This window comes from Quercus suber, unplaced genomic scaffold (assembly GCF_002906115.3).
Source record: "Quercus suber isolate HL8 unplaced genomic scaffold, Cork oak 2.0 scaffold_152, whole genome shotgun sequence".
Taxonomy (NCBI): Eukaryota; Viridiplantae; Streptophyta; class Magnoliopsida; order Fagales; family Fagaceae; genus Quercus; species Quercus suber.
Window position 1 is genome coordinate 500566 of NW_027069613.1, and position 26287 is coordinate 526852.

Genomic DNA, 26287 nt, shown 5'->3' on the forward strand with positions numbered 1-26287 from the left:
CATGTACCCAAACAAAAATAAATAAATAAAGAATGAAATTTATGGTAGCCCCCACATATCTGCTATGTGTATTGCTCATAGGGTATGAGCTGTTAGTACTCACACACAAGACAATTCCTTTTAACAGGACTATAACAAAACCAAAACCAAACCCAAAACCCCTGCTCTCTCTCTCTCTCTCTCTCCCCTCTAAGCCTCCCTCTCTGTTTTCACAGTGCATCAACACCAACAAAGGAGGCCATAGAAGATTAGGTACTCTCTCTCTCTCTCTCTCTACTTTTTCTTTATGATTTATCTATGATTCCAAAATTCATAACCTTAATTTTGTTCTTCCTTTGTTTTCTCTGAATATTTTCTTGAACCGAGTTTTAATTTTTTTTAGTGTAAAGTTTGATGCTTTATTGAATCTAATCCAAAAATATTCAAACTTGAATTGATTTTCATGTAGAAGAACCAAATGGGTTCTCAAGGCTGTGATTATTTCATGTTTAAATTTCTTTTTCTTTTTTCTTTTTTTGTTTATTTTTGTTGAGAACCTGTTGAACAACCCAAGTTCACATCTGTAATGGAAAAGTTTGGTAAAACATGGCCAAGCCCATTTAAAATACATGTACCCAAACAAAAAAAAAAAAAAAAAGAATGAATTTTATGGTGGCCCCTTTTATTTGTTGTGTGTATTGCTCATAGGATATGAGCTGTTAGTACTCACACGCAAGACAATCCTTTTCAATAGAAATATAACACGCAAGATCTTCCACTTATGGGATAAGCCCCAACCCATAATACAAGTAAATTGGGGGGTCTAGGCCGAAAAGCCCAAGTTCATGGTATAAGACCACCACAATTATATAAAATCACACTAAATTATGAGGAGTTATACACTGTTATGGATATATGAGTCATCTCTCTCATAACTTAGTGGGATCCACCAGTTGTGAGAAAGAGGACTCATGTAACAGGGTATATTTTCTCCTAAATTATGGATCCTTTGTACTTTGCATCCCTAAACTTTGAAAGACTTACCTTGGGTCCAATATTCTAATCTCATGCAATACGTGTCTTCATCCTTACAGATCTATTAATGCACTTGGGCAATGGACAAGCTATGTCCAACTTTCAAAACTTGCGATCCCATCTAGTCCATTATCAAGTAGGGCCCATCAAAGGCCCACCAATGAGAGCCCGTTGAACAGCCAAGTTCACATTTGTAATGGAAAAGTTTGGTAAAACATGGTCAGCCCATTAAAAATACATGTACCCAAACAACAAAAAAAAAAAATAATAAAGAATGAAGTTTACGGTGGCCCCCACATATCTGTTGTGTGTATTGCTCATAGGTATGAGCTGTTAGTACTCACATGCAAGACAATCCTTTCAACAAGACTGTAACAAAACCAAACCCAAAACTGTAGCTCCCTCTCTCTCTTCCTCCTTTAAGCCTCCCTCTCTTTTTCACGGTGCACCAACACCAACAAAGGAGGCCATAGTAGATCAGGTATGCTCTCTCTCTCTCTCTCTCTCTCTCTCTCTCTCTCTCTCTCTCTCTCTCTCTCTCTCTCTCTCTCTCTCCTTTTTCTTTATGATTTGTCTATGATTCCAAAATTCATAACCTTAATTTTGTTCTTCCTTTGTTATATCTGAAAATTTTCCTGAACCGAGTTTTAATTTTTTGAATGTAAATTTTGATGCTTTATTGAATCTAATCTAGAAATATTCAAACTTGAATTGATTTTCATGTATAGAAGAACCAAATGGATTCTCAAGGCTGGGATTATTTCATATATAAATTCCTTTCTTTTCTTTTTTTGGTTTACTTTTGTTGAGAGCCCGTTGAACAGCCCAAGTTCACATCTGTAATGGAAAAGTTAGGTAAAACATGGCCCAGCCCATTAAAAATACATGTACCCAAACAAAAACAAAAACAAAAATCAATAAAGAATGAAGTTTATGGTAGCCCCCCCACATATCTGCAATGTGCATTGCTCGTAGGGTATGAGCTATTAGTACTCACACACAAGACAATCCCTTTCAATAGGACTATAACACGCAAGACCCTTCTACTTGTGTGATAAGCCCCAACCTAGAGTATAAGTAAATTGGGGGTCTAGGCCCAAAAGCCCAAGTTCATGGGAAAAGACAGCCACAATTATATAAAATCACTCTAAACTGTAAGCAAGTATACATTGTTATGGATATATAAGTCCTCTCTCTCATAACTTAGTGGGACCCACCAATTGTGAGAAAAAGGACTCGTGTGGTATATTTTCTCCTAAACTATGGAATCTTTTGTACTTTGCATCCCTAAACTTTGAAAGACTTACCTTGGGTCTAATATTTTAATCTAATGCAATACATGTCTTCATCCTTACAGATCTATTAATGCACTAGGGCAATGGACCAAGCTATGTCTGACTTTCAAAACTTGCAATCTCATCTAGTCCATTATCAAGTAGGGCCCATCAAAGGCCCACTAATGAGAACCCATTGGTCAACCCAAGTTCACATCTGTAATGGAAAAGTTTAGTAAAACATGTCCCAGCCCATTAAAAATACATGTACCCAAACAAAAAAACAAAAAAACAGAAATCAATAAAGAAGGTAGTTTATGGTGGCCCCCACATACGTGCTGTGTTATTGCTCGTAGGCTATGAGCTGTTAGTACTCACACGCAAGACAATTCCTTTCAATAGGACTATAACATGCAAGACCTTCCACTTATGGGATAAGCCCCAACTCATAATACAAGTAAATTGGGAGCTGGGCCAAAAAGCCCAAGTTCATTGGAAAAGACCACCACAATTATATAAAATCACTCTAAACTATGAAGAGGTATACACTGCTATGGATATATGGGTCCTCACTCTCATAACTTAGTGGGACCCACCAATTGTAAGAAAGAGGACTCATGTAACAGGGTATATTTTCTCCTAAACTATGGGATCCTTTGTACTTTGCATCCCCAAACTTTGAAAGACTTAACTTGGGTCCAATATTCTAATCTCATGCAATATGTGTCTTCATCCTTATAGATCTATTAATGCACTAGGGCAATGGACCAAGCTATGTCCAACTTTCAAAACTTGCAATCCCATCTAGTCCATTATCAAGTAGGGCCCATCAAAGGCCCACCAATGAGACCTTGTTGAACAGCCCAAGTTTACATCTGTAATGAAAAAGTTTGGTAAGACATGGCTCAGACCATTAAAAATACATGTACCCAAACAAAAAAAATCCATAATGAATGAAGTTTATGGTGGCCCCCACATATCTACTATGTGTATTGCTCATAGTGTATGAGATGTTAGTACTCACATGTAAGACAATCCCTTTCAACAAGACTATAACAAAACCAGACCCAAAACCCTAGCTCTCTCCCTCTCTCTTCCTCTTTTGAGCATCCCTCTCTATTTTCATGGTGCACCAACACCAACAAAGGAGGCCATAGAAGATCAAGTACTCTCTCTGTCTCTCTCTCTCTCTACTTTTTCTTTATGATTTATCAATGATTCCAAAATTCATCTTCCTCTGTTTTCTTTGAAAATTTTCTTGATCCGAGTTTTAATTTTTTTACTTGAATTGATTTTCGTGTACAAGAACCAAATGGGTTCTCAAGGATACGATTATTTCATGTTTAAATTCTTTTTTTTTTTTTTTGGTTTATTTTTGTTGAGAACCCATTGAACAACCCAAGTTCACATCTGTAATGGAAAAGTTTGGTAAAACATTGCCCAGCCCATTAAAAATACACGTACCCAAACAAACAAACAAAAATCAATAAAGAATGAAGTTTATAGGGGCCCCCACATATTCGCGACTAGTGTGCTTGGAGTACAAAAGAGTTTTAACTTAAATGTAGGAATCTTTATTTTGTATCACAAGGAAATTAGGATTTAGTTTAATCGCTTAAGTATATTGAATTTTATATTGTACATAATGTAGGAGTCAAAACTGCAACAATCACATCAGATTAGTAAAGAGAGTGATGAAGAATCCCTCATGTGGCCAAACATTAATTGCCCTCCTAATATCATCGAGATGAATCCATATTATGGGCTGCCAAATATGCTACAAGGAGGAAACTCACCATTTCAGTCAAGTATGATTAGATAAGTGGTTGGAGTGCAACCATTTAGTTGCCATGAAAACACATCTCAGGCCTGTACTTATTTACTTTACTATTCTTATGTGTTTCTGATTTTTTTTTTTTTTTTTTTACCTAATTTCTAAACATAGTAGTGTTCTCTTTACATTTAAAGAACTCATGAGACTCAATTTGAATTGTAACTTATCATGTTTATTTTTTTTTTTTTTTTGGGATTTTAAGTAATTAATAATTGCATTGGTATATTGTTAAGACCCAATAGTTGTGTGATTAAAATCAAGAGGAATTGAAAAACAAAATCCAAAAAAAAAAAATTGTAAAAGAGTCATGAAGATGGGTACTAAAGACATATTGAAACAAAGGAAAATTGAAAAGCTACATACTGATGCAGGTTAATACTAAAAACATATAGAAACAAAAGAAAATTGAAAATCTACATACTGATGCTTCTATAATTACTCATTTAAAATTCAAACTAGTTTCAAAAAAATAGTTTGTGGTTTAGAGCATTTTCTGTTTTCACTAATTGTGTTTTGTTTCCCTGTACCTGTTTTTAAAACAAAGCACACACAATTTTTACTTTAAACTCTTGGCAGAAGGTATAGCTTTTTTTTTTTCTTTGTTTGTTTGTTTTTGTTTATTACGGTAATCAAAAGAGCCTACAATTTTGTTTATAATTGACATATTTTAGATTTTTTAATAATTATTTCTGATTATTTTGAATCTCTTTACTCTTATGGCCCACACCTCCTCTTGTTCATATTTATTTTTGTATCATTCTTTCCATTAGGAATAGGTAAGTTTCTTTCCAAATAGTATATGTTGTTATAGCAGTCATCTTGACTATTTGAAGTTTTAGCTTAGCCTCATTGATTTAATAAATTTAAGGCGTAAATGCACTTTTAGTCCCTATATTTTGACTTTTTTCATTTTGGTCCCTACATTTTAATTTTACCACTTTTAGTTCCTAAACCAATTAATGCGTGTTATTTTCGTTATTTCCATCAGTCAACCAACAAAAACAGCTGAGGTGGCAACTGGAGGAATTAAAATATTATAAAAAATGCCACATCACCCATAACACATTAACATATAAATTTAAAAAATTAATTTATTAATTTTAACTAAATAGAAAAAATAAAAACAGAATTAAAAACTAAAATTTACATGAATTAAGATCTAAAAGTTTCTTGAATAAGAACACCAACCCAAAAATTTTAAAACCCAAAAAATTAACATAAGATCCAAACCTGAACACTATTCTCAAACCGGCCACACACTTTAATCTCAAACACAAACTCTATTCTCTCATCTCAAACTCTCTCTTCCATCTCAAACTCTCTCTTCTCTCATGGCTCATACCCAAGCTCTCTCTCCTCTCATGGTTGATCCATCTCATAGTTAAAGACCCATGGCCGAAGACCCACAAAGAAAAGCTTTAACTCAGAAACCCAAGCAGTAACATTTTCTTGAACTTTCCTTTGTTCCACCTTATCTTCTTCTTTGCTCAAATCCCAGCCCAGCAAGAGCCAACCACCTTTCTTGGCAATAACGTCCACCAAATCCATCCTCCCAGCTTCAACCAGCTCTTTCCTGCTCAGAAAAGCCTCCAGATTCTTCGATTCTTTCATGAACTCCAAAATCTCACCCTCCAAGGCCAAATCCCCCTCTTCACTATCCCACTTCACACACCTCCTCACGAACCCAACGGCTTGTGAAACCCCAAAAAACCACCACCACAGCTCTCCTTCATCGCCACGAAACTCGAAGACACGAGCTGTGTCTGTACCCATATCATTTTCCTCCTCTTTCTTCTTCTTCTCGAATCGGTAACAAAGACAACAGAAGGTAGGGAACGAGACTGGGGCCGAGAGTTTAGATCTGTTATGGATTGGTTGGGCTTGATGTTGTTGTGAGCTGAATTGACTGGGTTTTTCTGGGTTTGTGTGTTTGTTTGATTCAATGAGTTGAGTTGGCCAGGTTGGTTGATTTTGTTGTTGATTGTTTGAAATAAACTAGGTTTTGTTTGAGTTTTTTGGGTTCCTGGGTTTTTGAGTGTTTGAGATTTCTTGGTTTTCTTTGATTTTATGATTTTGGCTATGAATCTTTGGGGAAGAACGAGAAAAACTGATGGGTTTTCCGCATGGGTCTTTCAGCATTGGTCTTTGTTCTCTTCTCAAATTTTATTGCATTATTGATTTGATTTAAGTGGGAAAGGAAGTTGATTCAATGGGTTTAATTTTGAATTCGTGTTCTTGGGTTTGATTTTCTGGGGTTGTGTTCTTTTGATCTAGGTTTGAGTTTTTGGTTGCTAGATTTGTGTTCTTGGTCGCTGGGTTTGATCTAGGAAGAACACGAAGAACTAGTTGTAATGTTCTTGGTTGCTGGGTTTTTTTTATTTTTTTAATTAAAATTGAGTAATGAATTTTTTTTAAAATTTTGGCATTTAAAAAATGCCAAATAATTTTTTCAATAATATTTTAATGCCTCCGACTGCCACCTCAGCTATTTATGTCAGTTGATTGAAGGAAATGACGAACATAACACACGTTAATTGTTTTAGGGACTAAAAGTGGTAAAATTAAAATGTAGGAACCAAAATGGAAAAAAGTCAAAATGCAAGGACTAAAAATGCATTTACGCCAAAATTTAATTGTGTAAATGTATATAATATATTTTGTGAAATTTGTTGATAGATTTGTAAAGCATGGTATTATTGAGAATAATATCCTTTTAATATGCAGTTGAATTTAAATAGATTAGGCATTTTTTTTGTTTTTTCTTTATTCAATTGCTTCTCATATATGTAATTTTATTAAACTATTCTGTGCATCACACGAGTTAGTAACTAGTAGATTCTATAGTGAAACTAAATGTTTTCATTTTGTTTTTTAGGATAATTCTCCACTCTAGAAGGCATGTTATGATTTGTCAAATAAGCATCCAAGCAATTCTATTAGGAAGTTTGGTACCAATGATGTGAAATTTTGAAAATCCAAAATTACACAAAGATGACAGGAGCAATTAGTTTGTTTATGATATATAGGGTCATAAGATTAGTTTAAACGTGAAAACTTTACATCTAATATTTTTGTCTCATAATGTAACCCATTGGGCAACCTTTTGTAATAAGGTAGGAACATTCTTTAACTCTAGAACATTAATGTAAAAGTTCTTTTTATATGCAAATCATTTTTCATCATCATTTGTTTGTACATAATTTCTTTCTCCTTTGCTAACATAGGTTGGCTAATATTAAGAGGCAATAAGTCTATTACAAAATAATCTCTCTTTATTGAGGTGAAAAGATGATCCACCATAGGTGACAAATTTTGAAACCAAACAAAAGCATCATTGTTAGTATTGCCTATCTTTGACAATAGTTGTGATAGTTAATTATCATAGAAATGATATATGTCATATCAAAACAAAGGAAAAAACAAAAACAAAAACAATCTTCCAGAACTTTATTAACCACAACTGATTTTACAATATCCACTTAATATTATAATAACTAATTAACAAAAAAATCTAATAGACTAATTCTATGACTAATATAGACTCTTGTTACAAAGAAACGGTAAGTATACAACACAATAGATGACTAAAATATACATCAACACCCAAAATAAACAAATACATCAAATGATTGCAAATAGCAGCTTTGGCTACATTGCATTTCAATTTCCAAAACCAACACTTAAGCATCCATGCTTTATGATATCCACTAGTGGAAGTACATCTTGAACAAAACCCCACTTGAATTGGTGCTAATAGTAACAGCATTGCCTTCCAAAACCAGAATTTAAGCTTCCATGCTTTAGGAAATCTACAAAATGAAGTACATTTCAAACAACACCATAATAGAATTTCTTCACACTCTAACCAAAATTTTCCAACTAGTATCTAATTGTACAATGTACATAAAAGCAATTAAAAATGATGAGAGGAAATAGATCCCTAGTGATTGGCAGAATCTTAGAAAGCGATCTCGAATGAAAAGAAATATTCGAAAATGAAATGCCCAGCATGCAAAGCAAAAAAAGACAATAAAGATTACATATAGTTGATGACTATAAATGAACAACTCAGACTTGTTCCTTCTCACTGGATAAAGTGATGTCATCCACAGCAGTAGACCAGCTGTCAGACTTATAACACCTGCAAGATGAGCAACACCGATATCTACCCACTCCAATATTTGCATCAAACAATTAGATATATAAGCAGCGTCATCTTCATATGACCTTATATTTCTTTCCATGAAGGTATTCTTAGATACATTCTATGAAGGAAGAAAAAGCTCATGGTTTAGGACATTGATAAGGGTTACAAAGGAGATGGGCTTCTCTTGTCTCTCTTCGGTGATGCTACTCAATGACTTAACACAATTCGATGTGTGTCCTACTTATTTTCTTGATTCTTGCACAAATTTTCATATGCCCATCCTGAAGATTGCAACTAAGAAGCAAGAAACTAAACATGTTGTGAGCTTTCATCCAGGTGTCACAATCAAATTTAGGGTCACTAAAATTAGTGACAGGGTCACTATGGAAAAAATCAGGAACTACCACAAAGAAGCTAGCTATTGCAACCTTGTCAGCTAGTTTCCTTCATAGAGAAGCAATGCATATTATTAATATCATATAGCTAGGAATAACTAATATTTGAATGCACTAACATCTAGTTTATCTAGAACACAACAATAAATTTGGCTGGTGAATAAGAAAATTAATGGAACACAAACAACTCTAAGATATGGTTGATGGCAGTTTGGATTTATGTGCTTAGTAAAAGCTAAAATATGATAAATCATAGTATCTGAACAACATTTGCTTCCACTAATTCAAAATATTGAGGACTAGATATTATTCGGCTCAAGTTTAGATAATTTATTGCAAATATATATCATTAACATGTGAAGGACCAAAAAGCAATATGAGAAAAATCAAATAAATGGTGAGGACAAAAGAAAATAAAGAAGAAGAAAACATCATATACCCTGGACTAAATATAGCATTTTAGACTTGTGATCAGAACACTTTATATTTAGGATGAACTTATCATAACACTACATATTTAGGATGCATATACAATCAACAATTAGAAACAACTTAACTTTACAAGCCTATAAAATCTATAATGTGGAAAATGCAGAAAACCCCCTTGCAGTTTGCCTGTAAAACCCAAAGACCTCATGAACTTTTAAGTCTGACACACAGATCCATATAATCATGCTTTAGTGATAATCATGACATTTTCCATTACTATTGATGGTAAATAGTATCTATACCTCACGTGGGCATTTACACACTCTAAAATAAAGGGCAAAAGGGGAGAGTCATTTCTATGACCATCTCCAGCCTCTTTCCAAAGGCTATAATTTCCATGAAATTCAAAGAACTTTAGGCCCCTTTGGCCCTTGGATTGCTTGGTATTGTTCCATTAGCTAACTAAACATGCCTAAATTTAGGGCAATTACATGTAAATGGCCCAATTTTTGCCTCTATAGCTGTTGGAAAGAGGCATGAAATATTTCTGTCTCTTCTGTCCTCTATTTTCATATACATATATAATTTCCCATGTGAGGCACATGTCCTATTTACCATTAATAATAATGATAAATTGAAACAGTTATACCTAAAAGATGACTTCAAGGATGTTATGGGTCACATGTCAAACTTTTGTGATCATGTCATGCGGGCAAACCACATGAATCCCCTTATGGATACTTGCTATTTCATTTTCCTTATTTTCCTTCTTGGAAATTAGAGTTCGAAAGATTATAAGCTAACCATTAAATTCACTTTCCTTGATATCGTTATTCTCATAATATTCATCAGCCAAATTCTTCACTCAAACTAAAAATTTCAACCCTTCCACAAGCACTACATAAGCTAAAAGATTATGACTACAAGCCAAGACTAAAAGGATTCACTTCTATGCTCATGTTTTATTTTTTATTTTTTATCATGAACTAGTTAAAATCATGAATGTTTTGTCATATGAATAAGACAACATGGACAAGAGCCAAAGGCCATCAAACAAGTCAGGTCAATGACTTGTAAATTAGCACCATGCTTTCATAGTTTATTTGTGCTAAGTAATTATCAACTGCAACCAAGTTCATGGTCGTTGCCATTAAAACTCTCTTGCTCACCATTACCAACAATCCCACTTGTATCCAATTGCAATTCTATTTTCCATCCATGTCTTCTTGTCTGAAAACTGAATCAAGGTAATGATAAACCAATTCGCTTTAACACAAATTACACTTTTTCCTCCTACAAGATGAGTGGAGGACCCACTCATTACATGTACAACTTACTAATAAAAAAAACTTACATCATTTAAATACAATTAATGAAACATTTGAATGTCTCATGGATTCATAATCACTATATATTGTTTTACAATGCAGAAATGAAAAGAGAAAGCTCATCAATTAGAAACATAAATCGGTATTATTGTTTTAAAAAGATTGAAGAGAGAAGCACACAAGACCCTCCAAGTGCATTGAAATTCCACTATATCCTCCATTTCATTATCACTATTATGCTCATTCAACTCTCCAAGCCTAGAACCACTTGTTATTTCTTCTTCCATGTGTCTGCAATCTAAATTATATAATGCACAATATTTCAAAACAAAATATAACAATATTATACTTATCTATTAAAGCATGGTCAAGATTTCTATTAAAGCATGGTCAAGTATAATAGTAAGTATAACAGTATGGTGAAGATTTCTTTGAAGAATTGTATCAAACACTTTGCAAGCATCATGTATACCTCAAGTTTCAATCCTCCCACCTCAATCATCGATTTGATTTTAAAAAAAAAAAAATTGTGTCAAATGTAGAGAAGTCCAGCTTTCTTTCAATGAGAATGAAAGGTTACAAAGCAAGAAACAATAAAATTACAATCACAACTCAGTAATTACAGTAAGAAACAAAACCTGAGAAAGGTAGAGAGATGTAGGTCTCACCGTTTTGAGGAAGATAGAGAAGCGACAATAGGCGATGGCAGGGAGAAGAAGTCGAGTGCCTCTGCCTTCTACCCTCTGCCTCCAGTGTGTGAGAGCTAGATTCTTCTCTAAAACCTCATCTTTCCCTCCTCACTGAAATATACTAGTGTTTTGAATTTCATCTGATTGTTTGTTTTGTTTTCTTAGGGTGCATTTGGGAGAGTTGTTAAACAACTCATTTTCAGTTTTTAAATAACATTAAATATTTTTTCACACACTTTTTCACCTACATGTATTTTAAAAAACTATAAACAATATTACTCAAATTCCTCTACCAAACGGGGCATAATCTTTTTATTTTTTATTTTTTTTTCTTTTCCTAGTCAGATTATTTAAGTTGTGTTTTGTAACTTAGCAATGACAGGTATGCAATGTTGTGAAAATGTTGTAAAATTATTGTGAACGTAGCATTTCTCATTATATATAGTATACTAGCCTCTGAGCACACGTTGTTTGAGTAAATTTTTAATAATTTTTTGATCTCCTACACAGAATGCTTTAAAAAATTAAATATATGACTCTAGGCTTACTAAACTTAGGAAGGCACTTCCCAAATCCAACTCCCACAATACATTCTAACATATATTTAGATCCAGACAACATGAAATAATTACCTCTAGAGATGATGTTGCTCTGTTAGGAATGTAGACTCCATAATGAATTTTAGCAACCGGGTTGTTAACATGAAGGGACTTCAAAATGGTGGCATATCATTTGTAGCACGAACTTCTCTACCCATTGATTGCAAACTTTTATCTTGAAAACATAAAACAACGTTCATTACAGAGGCTACATACAAAAATAGTTGTTACTATGGAGGATAGGAATGGAGTGAGGACATTATAACTGTTAATGATAATGGGTGGAAGTTTGAAGTTATGTTTGTGAGAATTTGTAGGCACATTTTTTTAAAGTGATAGTTCATCGTAGTTTATCTTATCCAATTGTTAACTTTTTTTTTTTTTTTTGGCAGGCAATATCGGTGGCTAGTTAAGGAATAAGAAAGAATTTTGAACAATTAAATTTTTTTTTTTTTTGGCAAGGCGGAATGCAATATCATTCATTGGTTAAGACATAGAGAGTCAGAATACAGAGCTTGAAGAGCTGGAGGTGGAGATTCCTCCAACCAAACTAGTTCATCATCAACGTTCCTAGCAAAACGGGCTAGTGAGTGAGCAACAGTGTTTGCACTGCGCTTAACAAAGTTGACAGAGAAACTCCTTAAACCTGTTGCAAGACACTGAATATCTTCAAAAATGTGGCCCAACCGTGATCTGTTTGCACTTCCAGATGAAATAGACCTCATCACATTCATGTTGTCCCCTTCTAACACCACGTCCATAAAGCCTGCATCTACTGCGAACTCCAATGCTTTCCGACAAGCAAGAGCTTCCGCCTCCTCACTATCTTGTACCGGTGGTCCTCTGGCTGTTAGAGACGCCATGAACTCTGCCTTTTCATTGCGCACCACCACCCGAACGCCGGAAGCTTTTATATCTGCGAACAGTGCCGCGTCGACATTTACCTTATAAGACAAACCCACAGGTGGCTCCCATTGTTGCACTGGATGGATAAGAGAGGAGATATGCAGCTGTTCTTGTGCCTCATTAAACTCGTTCAACAAGTCCGCAGCTCGCTGAAAAAGTCTAGAGGGATCCTATAACTTGCCTCCATGTAGAACAGAGTTCCATTGGTTCCAGATGAGCCAACACTGAACCATAAAGGTTTCGAGCTCCTCCCTTGACAACCTGTCCAACAAAATCACAAACAATTGGCTAAAGTCCGTTTGCCCACACACTCTCTTCTGCAATCTTCCCATGCTACCCGCCCAAACATCCTTAGCTACTCCACACTCCCATAAAACATGGAGACCTGATTCCGATCCTTGGTTACAAAGCTCACACACTCTGTCCTCTATAATTCTTCGCCGAACCAGATTATCTTTCGTTGGCAGGATATTATGGCATGCCCTCCACCCAAACAATTTGATCTTATTTGGTAATCTGAGCTTCCACAATCTTGGCCATAGCAATCCCCTATTCTGCCCATTCGAACTTCCTTCCATACCATTCATCTCTTTGGCTAGCAACCTGGCAATATAATACCCCGATTTAACAGAGTAAATACCGTCTTTATTAGGAGACCACACCACCGTCTTTATCAATTTAAGATTTTAAACCATTTCTTATGATTTAGAAATAAAGATAAGTTTATATTAAATGGGTCATGTTAACGAGTATCATAAGGTATTGGTTAACAATCCAATTAAAAAAAGTTTTTATGGGAAAAGGAAAAAAAGTAATTAATATTTTGACAGCTTTTTTTATTTCTCATAAAAGTGAAAGTAAAATTTTTTTTTAAAATAAATTTTTAACCAATGTCCCAACGACCCTCGTTAACATTTTCAATTTAAAGGTATTTCATTATTATTATTATTATTATTATTTTACTTACTGAACGTGAGGTTTTTCTTTTTCGGAATAAAATATTAGAAACGTGACTTTTTTAGTTGTGTTTTTTTTTTTTTTTAACTGAATGTATGATGGTGCAAGAAAAACACCAAGTCAATCACTCGTCCATATGGCCGTCCATAGCAATGTTCAGAGCGGAGAGCGAATGGTTGGTACATTCGTCCCTCCTTTACCATCCTTCTTCTTCTTCTATACACTCGTCTAATGAAGGACGAGTGGGCAGTGAATCTCGTCCTTCTTTAATGATGGACGAGGTAAATTCACCAAGAGTTAGACTAAGCACACTTCCAACCAAAAGTCATATTGCTTGAATCTCAACACAGTTCCCGAAGAGGTGACCCTTATGACAGTTAAGGAAGTTACCCTCTGAATCCTCCAAACTCTACGACGATTAGGAGAAATAACCGATTTCTAACGCTATATAAAGGCCATTTTACGCAGAGGTAAGGGGACTTTTTTCTCTTTGGTAAATTCTAGAGAAGAAGTTAAGGAAGTCTTGAGGGCTCTTTTTCCTTTCAATCTACTAACTTTACCATCGAAGAATTAAAGGCCGGCTTCCACCGGTCTGCTCTGATTTACTTTGGTTTTCCAGGACTCATTCTTCAAGATCAAGAGCATCCGAAGATTTTTCAGCCCACTGATTCCTTAGAACTTATCAGCAATCATCTTGACTATTTGAAGTTTTAGCTTAGCCTCATTGATTTAATAAATTTAAGGCGTAAATGCACTTTTAGTCCCTATATTTTGACTTTTTTCATTTTGGTCCCTACATTTTAATTTTACCACTTTTAGTTCCTAAACCAATTAATGCGTGTTATTTTCGTTATTTCCATCAGTCAACCAACAAAAATAGCTGAGGTGGTCACTGGAGGAATTAAAATATTATAAAAAATGTCACATCACCCATAACACATTAAAATATAAATTTAAAAAATTAATTTATTAATTTTAACTAAATAGAAAAAATAAAAACAGAATTAAAAACTAAAATTTACATGAATTAAGATCTAAAAGTTTCTTGAATAAGAACACCAACCCAAAAATTTTAAAACCCAAAAAATTAACATAAGATCCAAACCTGAACACTATTCTCAAACCGGCCACACACTTTAATCTCAAACTCAAACTCTATTCTCTCATCTCAAACTCTCTCTTCCATCTCAAACTCTCTCTTCTCTCATGGCTCTTACCCAAGCTCTCTCTCCTCTCATGGCTGATCCATCTCATAGTTAAAGACCCATGGCCGAAGACCCACGAAGAAAAGCTTCAACTCAGAAACCCAAGCAGTAACATTTTCTTGAACTTTCCTTTGTTCCACCTTATCTTCTTCTTTGCTCAAATCCCAACCCAGCAAGAGCCAAACACCTTTCTTGGCAATAGCGTCCACCAAATCCATCCTCCCAGCTTCAACTAGCTCTTTCCTGCCCGGAAAAGCCTCCAGATTCTTCGATTCTTTCATGAACTCCAAAATCTCACCCTCCAAGGCCAAATCCCCTTCTTCACTATCCCACTTCACACACCTTCTCACGAACCCAACGACTTGTGAAACCCCAAAAAACCACCACCACAGCTCTCGTTCACCGCCACGAAACTCGAAGACATGAGCTGTGTCTGTACCCATATCATTTTCCTCCTCTTTCTTCTTCTTCTCGAATCGGTAACAAAGACAACGGAAGGCAGGGAACAAGACTGGGGCCGAGAGTTTAGATCTGTTATGGATTGGTCGGGCTTGATGTTGTTGTGAGCTGAATTGACTGGGTTTTTCTGGGTTTGTGTGTTTGTTTGATTCAATGAGTCGAGTTGGCCAGGTTGGTTGATTTTGTTGTTGATTGTTTGAAATAAACTAGGTTTTGTTTGAGTTTTTTGGGTTCCTGGGTTTTTGAGTGTTTGAGATTTCTTGGTTTTCTTTGATTTTATGATTTTGGCTATGAATCTTTGGGGAAGAACGAGAAAAACTGATGGGTTTTTCGCCTGGGTCTTTCAGCATTGGTCTTTGTTCTCTTCTCAAATTTTATTGCATTATTGATTTGATTTTAAGTGGGAAAGGAAGTTGATTCAATGGGTTTAATTTTGAATTCTTGTTCTTGGGTTTGATTTTCTGGGGTTGTGTTCTTTTGATCTAGGTTTGAGTTTTTGGTTGCTAGATTTGTGTTCTTGGTTGCTGGATTTGATCTAGGAAGAACACTAAGAACTAGTTGTAATGTTCTTGGTTGCTGGGTTTTTTTATTTTTTTAATTAAAACTGAGTAATGAATTTTTTTTTAAAATTTTGGCATTTAAAAAATGCCAAATAATTTTTTCAATAATATTTTAATGCCTCCGACTGCCACCTCAGCTATTTATGTCAGTTGATTGAAGGAAATGACGAACATAACACACGTTAATTGGTTTAGGGACTAAAAGTGGTAAAATTAAAATGTAGGAACCAAAATGAAAAAAAGTCAAAATGCAGGGACTAAAAATGCATTTACGCCAAAATTTAATTGTGTAAATGTATATAATATATTTTGTGAAATTTGTTGCTAGATTTGTAAAGCATGGTATTATTGAGAATAATATCCTTTTAATATGCAGTTGAATTTAAATAGATTAGGCATTTTTTTTGTTTTTTCTTTATTCAATTGCTTCTCATATATGTAATTTTATTAAACTATTCTGTGCATCACACGAGTTAGTGACTAGTAGATTCTATAGTGAAACTAAATGTTTTCATTTTGTTTTTTAGGATAATTCTCCACTCCAGAAGGCATGTTATGATTTGTCAAATAAGCATCCAAGCAATTCTATTAGGAAGTTTGGTACCAATGATGTGAAATTTTGAAAATCCAAAATTACACAAAGATGACAGGAGCAATTAGTTTGTTTATGATATATAGGGTCATAAGATTAGTTTAAACGTGAAAACTTTACATCTAATATTTTTGTCTCATAATGTAACCCATTGGGCAACCTTTTGTAATAAGGTAGGAACATTCTCTAACTCTAGAACATTAATGTAAAAGTTCTTTTTATATGCAAATCATTTTTCATCATCATTTGTTTGTACATAATTTCTTTCTCCTTTGCTAACATAGGTTGGCTAATATTAAGAGGCAATAAGTCTATTACAAAATAATCTCTCTTTATTGAGGTGCAAAGATGATCCACCATAGGTGACAAATTTTGAAACCAAACAAAAGCATCATTGTTAGTATTGCCTATCTTTGACAATAGTTGTGATAGTTAATTATCATAGAAATGATATATGTCATATCAAAACAAAGGAAAAAACAAAAACAAAAACAATCTTCCAAAACTTTATTAACCACAACTGATTTTACAATATCCACTTAATATTATAATAACTAATTAACAAAAAAATCTAATAGACTAATTCTATGACTAATATAGACTCTTGTTACAAAGAAACGGTAAGTATACAACACAATAGATGACTAAAATATACATCAACACCCAAAATAAACAAATACATCAAATGATTGCAAATAGCAGCTTTGGCTACATTGCATTTCAATTTCCAAAACCAGCACTTAAGCATCCATGCTTTATGATATCCACTAGTGGAAGTACATCTTGAACAAAACCCCACTTGAATTGGTGCTAATAGTAATAGCATTGCCTTCCAAAACCAGAATTTAAGCTTCCATGCTTTAGGAGATCTACAAAATGAAGTACATTTCAGACAACACCATAATAGAATTTCTTCACACTCTAACCAAAATTTTCCAACTAGTATCTAATTGTACAATGTACATAAAAGCAATTAAAAATGATGAGAGGAAATAGATCCCAAGTGATTGGCAGAATCTCAGAAAGCGATCTAGAATGAAAAGAAATATTCGAAAATGAAATGCCCAACATGCAAAGCAAAAAAAGACAATAAAGATTACATATAGTTGATGACTATAAATGAACAACTCAGACTTGTTCCTTCTCACTGGATAAAGTGATGTCATCCACATCAGTAGACCAGCTGTCAGACTTATAACACCTGCAAGATGAGCAACACTGATATCTACCCACTCCAATATTTGCATCAAACAATTAGATATATAAGCAGCGTCATCTTCATATGACCTTATATTTCTTTCCATGAAGGTATTCTTAGATACATTCTATGAAGGAAGAAAAAGCTTATGGTTTAGGACATTGATAAGGGTTACAAAGGAGATGGGCTTCTCTTGTCTCTCTTCGGTGATGCTACTCAATGACTTAACACAATTCGATGTGTGTCCTACTTATTTTCTTGATTCTTGCACAAAGTTTCATATGCCCATCCTGAAGATTGCAACTAAGAGGCAAGAAACTAAACATGTTGTGAGCTTTCATCCAGGTGTCACAATCAAATTTAGGGTCACTAAAATTAGTGACAGGGTCACTATGGAAAAAATCAGGAACTACCACAAAGAAGCTAGCTATTGCAACCTTGTCAACTAGTTTCCTTCATAGAGAAGCAATGCATATTATTAATATCATATAGCTAGGAATAACTAATATTTGAATGCACTAACATTTAGTTTATCTAGAACACAACAATAAATTTGGCTGGTGAATAAGAAAATTAATGGAACACAAACAACTCTAAGATATGGTTGATGGCAGTTTGGATTTATGTGCTTAGTAAAAGCTAAAATATGATAAATCATAGTATTTGAACAACATTTGCTTCCACTAATTCAAAATATTGAGGACTAGATATTATTCGGCTCAAGTTTAGATAATTTATTGCAAATATATATCATTAACATGTGAAGGACCAAAAAGCAATATGAGAAAAATCAAATAAATGGTGAGGACAAAAGAAAATAAAGAAGAAGAAAACATCATATACCCTGGACTAAATATAGCATTTTAGACTTGTGATCAGAACACTTTATATTTAGGATGAACTTATCATAACACTACATATTTAGGATGCATATACAATCAACAATTAGAAACAACTTAACTTTACAAGCCTATAAAATCTATAATGTGGAAAATGCAGAAAACCCCCTTGCAGTTTGCCTGTAAAACCCAAAGACCTCATGAACTTTTAAGTCTGACACACAGATCCATATAATCATGCTTTAGTGATAATCATGACATTTTCCATTACTATTGATGGTAAATAGTATCTATACCTCACGTGGGCATTTACACACTCTAAAATAAAGGGCAAAAGGGGAGAGTCATTTCTATGACCATCTCCAGCCTCTTTCCAAAGGCTATAATTTCCATGAAATTCAAAGAACTTTAGGCCCCTTTGGCCCTTGGATTGCTTGGTATTGTTCCATTAGCTAACTAAACATGCCTAAATTTAGGGCAATTACATGTAAATGGCCCAATTTTTGCCTCTATAGCTGTTGGAAAGAGGCATGAAATATTTCTGTCTCTTCTGTCCTCTATTTTCATATACATATATAATTTCCCATGTGAGGCACATGTCCTATTTACCATTAATAATAATGATAAATTGAAACAGTTATACCTAAAAGATGACTTCAAGGATGTTATGGGTCACATGTCAAACTTTTGTGATCATGTCATGCGGGCAAACCACATGAATCCCCTTATGGATACTTGCTATTTCATTTTCCTTATTTTCCTTCTTGGAAATTAGAGTTCGAAAGATTATAAGCTAACCATTAAATTCACTTTCCTTGATATCGTTATTCTCATAATATTCATCAGCCAAATTCTTCACTCAAACTAAAAATTTCAACCCTTCCACAAGCACTACATAAGCTAAAAGATTATGACTACAAGCCAAGACTAAAAGGATTCACTTCTATGCTCATGTTTTATTTTTTATTTTTTATCATGAACTAGTTAAAATCATGAATGTTTTGTCATATGAATAAGACAACATGGACAAGAGCCAAAGGCCATCAAACAAGTCAGGTCAATGACTTGTAAATTAGCACCATGCTTTCATAGTTTATTTGTGCTAAGTAATTATCAACTGCAACCAAGTTCATGGTCGTTGCCATTAAAACTCTCTTGCTCACCATTACCAACAATCCCACTTGTATCCAATTGCAATTCTATTTTCCATCCATGTCTTCTTGTCTGAAAACTGAATCAAGGTAATGATAAACCAATTCGCTTTAACACAAATTACACTTTTTCCTCCTACAAGATGAGTGGAGGACCCACTCATTACATGTACAACTTACTAATAAAAAAAACTTACATCATTTAAATACAATTAATGAAACATTTGAATGTCTCATGGATTCATAATCACTATATATTGTTTTACAATGCAGAAATGAAAAGAGAAAGCTCATCAATTAGAAACATAAATCGGTATTATTGTTTTAAAAAGATTGAAGAGAGAAGCACACAAGACCCTCCAAGTGCATTGAAATTCCACTATATCCTCCATTTCATTATCACTATTATGCTCATTCAACTCTCCAAGCCTAGAACCACTTGTTATTTCTTCTTCCATGTGTCTGCAATCTAAATTATATAATGCACAATATTTCAAAACAAAATATAACAATATTATACTTATCTATTAAAGCATGGTCAAGATTTCTATTAAAGCATGGTCAAGTATAATAGTAAGTATAACAGTATGGTGAAGATTTCTTTCAAGAATTGTATCAAACACTTTGCGAGCATCATGTATACCTCAAGTTTCAATCCTCCCACCTCAATCATCGATTTGATTTTTAAAAAAAAAAATTGTGTCAAATGTAGAGAAGTCCAGCTTTCTTTCAATGAGAATGAAAGGTTACAAAGCAAGAAACAATAAAATTACAATCACAACTCAGTAATTACAGTAAGAAACAAAACCTGAGAAAGGTAGAGAGATGTAGGTCTCACCGTTTTGAGGAAGATAGAGAAGCGACGATAGGCGATGGCAGGGAGAAGAAGTCGAGTGCCTCTGCCTTCTACCCTCTGCCTCCGGTGTGCGAGAGCTAGATTCTTCTCCAAAACCTCATCTTTCCCTCCTCACTGAAATATACTAGTGTTTTGAATTTCATCTGATTGTTTGTTTTGTTTTCTTAGGGTGCATTTGGTAGAGTTGTTAAACAACTCATTTTCAGTTTTTAAATAACATTAAATATTTTTTCACACACTTTTTCACCTACATGTATTTTAAAAAACTATAAACAATATTACTCAAATTCCTCTACCAAACGGGGCATAATCTTTTTATTTTTATTTTTTTGTTTTCTTTTCCTAGTCAGATTATTTAAGTTGTGTTTTGTAACTTAGCAATGACAGGTATGCAATGTTGTGAAAATGTTGTAAAATTATTGTGAACGTAGCATTTCTCATTATATATAGTATACTAGCCTCTGAGCACACGTTGTTTGAGTAAATTTTTAATAATTTTTTGATCTCCTACACAGAATGCTTTAAAAAATTAAATATATGACTCTAGGCTTACTAAACTTAGGAAGGCACTTCCCAAATCCAACTCCCACAATACATTCTAACATATATTTAGATCCAGACAACATGAAATAATTACCTCTAGAGATGATGTTGCTTTGTTAGGAATGTAGACTCCATAATGAATTTTAGCAGCCAGGTTGTTAACATGAAGGGACTTCAAAATGGTGGCATATCATTTGTAGCACGAACTTCTCTACCCATTGATTGCCAACTTTTATCTTGAAAACATAAAACAACGTTCATTACAGAGGCTACATACAAAAATAGTTGTTACTATGGAGGATAGGAATGGAGGGAGGACATTATAACTGCTTAATGATAATGGGTGGAAGTTTGAAGTTGTGTTTGTGAGAATTTGTAGGCACATTTTTTTAAAGTGATAGTTCATCGTAGTTTATCTTATCCAATTGTTAACTTTTTTTTTTTTTTTTTTGGCAGGCAATATCAGTGGCTAGTTAAGGAATAAGAAAGAATTTTGAACAATTAATTTTTTTTTTTTTGGAAGGCGGAATGCAATATCATTCATTGGTTAAGACATAGAGAGTCAGAATACAGAGCTTGAAGAGCTGGAGGTGGAGATTCCTCCATCCAAACCAGTTTATCATCAACGTTCCTAGCAAAACGAGCTAGTGAGTGAGCAACAGTGTTTGCACTGCACTTAACAAAGTTGACAGAGAAACTCCTTAAACCTGTTGCAAGACACTGAATATCTTCAAAAATGTGGCCCAACCGTGATCTGTTTGCACTTCCAGATGAAATAGACCTCATCACATTCATGTTGTCCCCTTCTGAACACCACGACCATGAAGCCTGCATCTACTGCGAACTCCAATGCTTTCCGACAAGCAAGAGCTTCCGCCTCCTCACTATCTTGTACCGGTGGTCCTCTGGCTGTTAAAGACGCCATGACCTCTGCCTTTTCGTTGCACACCACCACCCCAACGCCGGAAGCTTTTATATCTGCGAACAGTGCCGCGTCGACATTTACCTTATAAGACAAACCCACAAGTGGCTCCCATTGTCGCACTAGATGGATAAGAGAGGAGATATGCAGCTGTTCTTGTGCCTCATTAAACTCGTTCAACAGGTCCGCAGCTCGCTGAATAAGTTTAGAGGGATCCTGTAACTTGCCTCCATGTAGAACAGAGTTCCATTGGTTCCAGATGAGCCAACACTGAACCATAAAGGTTTCGAGCTCCTCCCTTGACAACCTGTCCAACAAAATCACAAACAAATGGCTAAAGTCCGTTTGCCCACACACACTCTTCTGCAATCTTCCCATGCTACCCGCCCAAACATCCTTAGCTACTTCACACTCCCATAAAACATGGAGACCTGATTCCGATCCTTGGTTACAGAGCTCACACACGCTGTCCTCTATAATTCTTCGCCGAACCAGATTATCTTTTGTTGGCAGGATATTATGGCATGCCCTCCACCCAAACAATTTGATCTTATTTGGTAATCTGAGCTTCCACAATCTTGGCCATAGCAATCCCCTATTCTGCCCATTCGAACTTCCTTCCATACCATTCATCTCTTTGGCTAGCAACCTGGCAATATAATACCCCGATTTAACAGAGTAAATACCGTCTTTATTAGGAGACCACACCACCGTCTTTATCAATTTAAGATTTTAAACCATTTCTTATGATTTAGAAATAAAGATAAGTTTATATTAAATGCGTCATGTTAACGAATGTCGTAAGGCATTGGTTAACAATCCAATTAAAAAAAGTTTTTATGGGAAAATGAAAAAAAGTAATTAATATTTTGACAGCTTTTTTCATTTCTCATAAAAGTGATATTAAAATTTTCTTAAAATAAATTTTTAACCAATTTCCTAACGGCATTCGTTAACATTTCCAATTTAAAGGTATTTTATTATTATTATTATTATTATTATTATTTTACTTACTGAACGTGAGGTTTTTCTTTTTCGGAATAAAATATTAGAAACGTGACTTTTTTAGTTGTGTTTTTTTTTTTTTAACTGAATGTGAGATGGTGTATGATATAGACACGCAAGACAATCGACGCTCAAAACCCTAGCTCTCTCTCTTCCTCTTCTGAGCCTCCTTCTCTGTGTTCACAGTGCACCAACACCAACAGAGGAGGAAGATCAGGTACGCTCTCTCTCTCTCTCTATGCTTTTTCTTTATGATTTATCTATGATTCCAAAAATCATAATCTTAATTTTGTTCTTCCTCTGTTTTCTCTGAAAATTTTCCTGAACCGAGGGTTTTAATTTTTTGAGTGTAAAGTTTTATGCTTTATTGAATCTAATCCAGAAATATTCAAACTTGAATTGATTTTCGTGTAGAAGAACCAATTGGGTTCTCAAGGCTGCTATTATTTCTTTTCTTTTTTTTTGGGTTTGTTTTTGTTGATATGTAAATTTCGTTTTTTGTTGTTGCCAATTTGCTTAGGACAATACTAATCTTAAAACCCAGGAATGATTTTTTATTTTTTATTTTTTATTTTTTGATGAATGAGCAAATTCGTTTCAAAAGAAACGACCCACTTTAGGCAAGGATAGGAAAATCTAAACAGTCAAACAAAGTATCCAAGAGCTGAACTAGAGATGACCCAATAGCAACCCTTACCTTAACTTCCCGTTTAACAGTTTTGATGATAATGTCATCAGAATTAATCCTGCCTCGATGAAGAACACCGATTCTGAGCGGCCACAGGTGATAGAAAGCAAACCATAAGGCAGTTTTGCATATGATAAATCTCAAACTCGTTCCCTTCAAACTGATTTTCACCCCCACAACATGATATCTTGACAATGGAATTTAGGATTCCTAATAGAAGCACCAACCCGTAATAGTTTTCCACCCTCTCTTTTAGACCGAGGGCACTCAAAGAAAAGATTTACCTATCCTCAATTATATTTCTGCAGAAACAGGATTTTTCCTAAAAATGGTTTTTTTTTTTTTTTAATCCAAGTAAATATCTTAGTGGATTTTTTTTCCCTCAAACAGAGCATGTTAGTTTTGACTTTGGTGTAATAGATTAATAATTCAAAAAAGGGGCAAATGTGCATTTGCTTGAAATAGTTCCCCAATAACTGTTTTACGAATGTTTCATAGTTAGTAATTTCTTGGTGCTTTGTGATTGTACAGCTATAAGCTTATAACTAACACAATCCTTTTATATAGTTCATGTTCTAGTTGTGAATTAAGCTTTGTCAATTTACTTATTAGGTTGGAAGTTAGCACAAGCACAAAATGCAGTCCAAAGAAGCCCCTACTTCCATGGATGTTGAAGCAGTTCCATCTGAACCAAAGGCTGAATTTGGGTCTTTGCCAATGAAGCCAAAGTTTAAGCCTTTGAGTGCTCATGAGATGTCTGATGGTCAAGTTCAGTTTAGAAAGGTCAATGTGCCACCACACAGGTTCTCACCTCTCAAGAAAGCATGGATGGAAATCTACACTCCAGTATATGAGCAAATGAAGATTGACATTCGAATGAATCTCAAAGCTCGAAGAGTTGAGTTGAAGACCAGAACTGACACACCGGACATTAGTAACCTACAGAAGTGTGCAGATTTTGTGCATGCATTCATGTTAGGTTTTGATGTCATTGATGCCATTGCACTTTTGCGTTTGGATGAGCTCTATGTTGAATCTTTTGAGATCAAGGATGTTAAAACCCTTCGAGGAGAACATTTGTCTCGAGCCATAGGAAGACTATCTGGTAAAGGTGGTAAAACAAAGTTTGCAATTGAAAACGCTACGAAGACAAGGATTGTGATTGCTGATTCCAAGATTCACATGTTAGGTTCCTATAAAAACATCAGAGTTGCAAGGGATTCTCTTTGCAACCTTATTTTAGGGTCCCCAGCTGGAAAAGTATATTCAAAACTAAGAGCAGTATCTGCAAGATTGGCAGAAAGTTTATGAAAGAGTTGTTTTCTCATGCTTGTGATACTTGGAAAGTCTTTCCTGAGACATGGATATTTTATAGTTCATTATTAGCTCAACTATGCTGAGTGTGAATTGTAATTTGGTATCAATTTTGACCTTTTTGTCAACTTCCAGTAGTCTACCATTATGAGAATTACATTCCCTACTCGACTTGTTTTGTTCCCTAAGGTTATAGTCTTTTTTTCTTTTCTTTTTTTTTTTTTGGTCGCTTTTCTATTTGCTATTATTTGTATTTGCCATGATTTGCTGGTGGATTATGTAACCGCATCTCAAAATTTCTTTAAACATGCAAGAAGTTTTAATTCCATTGAATATTGAGTTCCTTTATATTTCTCTTTTACTTTTCTAGTTTTCTTTCCAGTCATGATCTTGATTTTTTTTTTTTTTTGGAAGTTATTCCAAATTTAAACATTAATTAATTGGAAGTTGAGGAAATAGCCTTCATGCTTGAATCACTGATGGATCACTGATGGACTTAAAGGCATGGTTGTTTGTCACGCTAGATGGTTGGTTGCTTTAAATGAACAGGAAAGTTAGGATTCTATCTGATAAGTGCATGATAGGAATTCCTGGTCCCCAATTGGGCTTGTCAACTGGATTCATTCCCTGTTTAATATTATGCATAAAACTCTTGCTTCTCTCATGCTCTCCCACTTCCAATCACCCAAAGCTCATTGCTACATAAACAACTCAGACCACCTCCATTAATTCTTTATAGCTGCTCATTTGTTAAGGCAAGGCCAAGTATAATAGTTAAGTGTTACATATATAGGCGAAATCATACACCAATGCCATTGCTTCAAACAAATAGATTAAGCCAGTAAAAAATTTTATAACTGCATTAGGATTCTGGCTTGATGGATGACGATATAGATGAGGCGCTTCTTATATGTTCCTTCACTTATGCAGGCAGCTGTACTCAAACGAACTTGGGTATAAATAACCTTGTGTCAGATTAGAATAAGATAAATAGTACCAGTACATTTACAGACCCGGAAAGGGAAAAAGAAAAACAGTTTCTTTTTTTAAATGTTGCGTTCAGCGATTAATGGAGCATATACACAAGTCCTCTTTAGTGTTAAGGACATTTTTCTGATACATCAGAAGAATAAAGAACATACTAGACCAGCCTAACAAAACTAACAGCTCAAAGGCTAAACATGCCAAGAGAACCAAAACAATTCATAAGAGATTTGGAAGCCATGCTGACCAGGACAGAGATATCTGAAAATTTTCTTTTCTGTACTAGTTGGAAATATATCTTCATGACTCCTTCCTTAAGCTGCAGAATCTCTTCAAACAAAAAAGAAGTGTGCCATTGGACACACTTTTTTTCCAATGGCATTACAGAATGAAAGATGG

The 26287-nt window shown here is 34.6% G+C and overlaps 2 protein-coding genes and 1 long non-coding RNA gene across 3 annotated transcripts; 2 read left to right on the forward strand and 1 right to left on the reverse strand.

The window, feature by feature from the left end:
• The first annotated feature begins 1415 nt into the window (after positions 1–1415).
• LOC136069105 (uncharacterized) lies at positions 1416–4297 on the forward strand. The gene is made up of 2 exons (XR_010630385.1): positions 1416–1495; positions 3940–4297. It is a non-coding gene; the product is annotated as an uncharacterized LOC136069105 (long non-coding RNA).
• A 17218-nt stretch (positions 4298–21515) lies between these two features.
• LOC112032606 (uncharacterized) lies at positions 21516–22530 on the reverse strand. Its single transcript, XM_024065371.2, has 2 exons — positions 21765–22530; positions 21516–21682 (listed from the first exon to the last, which is right to left on the reverse strand). Exons 1-2 carry the CDS (start codon positions 22528–22530, stop codon positions 21516–21518), a joined length of 933 nt encoding a protein of 310 aa, XP_023921139.2.
• Positions 22531–22986: 456 nt separating this feature from the next.
• Positions 22987–25237, forward strand: LOC112032607 (uncharacterized). Its single transcript, XM_024065373.2, has 2 exons — positions 22987–23119; positions 24203–25237. The coding sequence occupies exon 2, from the start codon at positions 24227–24229 to the stop codon at positions 24899–24901; it is 675 nt and encodes a 224-aa protein (XP_023921141.1). The 5' UTR covers positions 22987–23119; positions 24203–24226; the 3' UTR covers positions 24902–25237.
• The last annotated feature ends 1050 nt before the right edge of the window (positions 25238–26287 follow it).

Bases quoted from the DNA above. Each gene is read 5' to 3' on its own strand.
- LOC112032606 (XM_024065371.2), bottom strand. From the start codon at position 22,530: ATGAATGGTATGGAAGGAAGTTCGAATGGGCAGAATAGGGGATTGCTA. The intron at 21,683-21,764 runs GTGATGAGGTCT...GTCTTGCAACAG, and splicing joins CAGAAGGGGACAACATGAAT to GTTTAAGGAGTTTCTCTGTC.
- LOC112032607 (XM_024065373.2), top strand. From the start codon at position 24,227: ATGCAGTCCAAAGAAGCCCCTACTTCCATGGATGTTGAAGCAGTTCCA.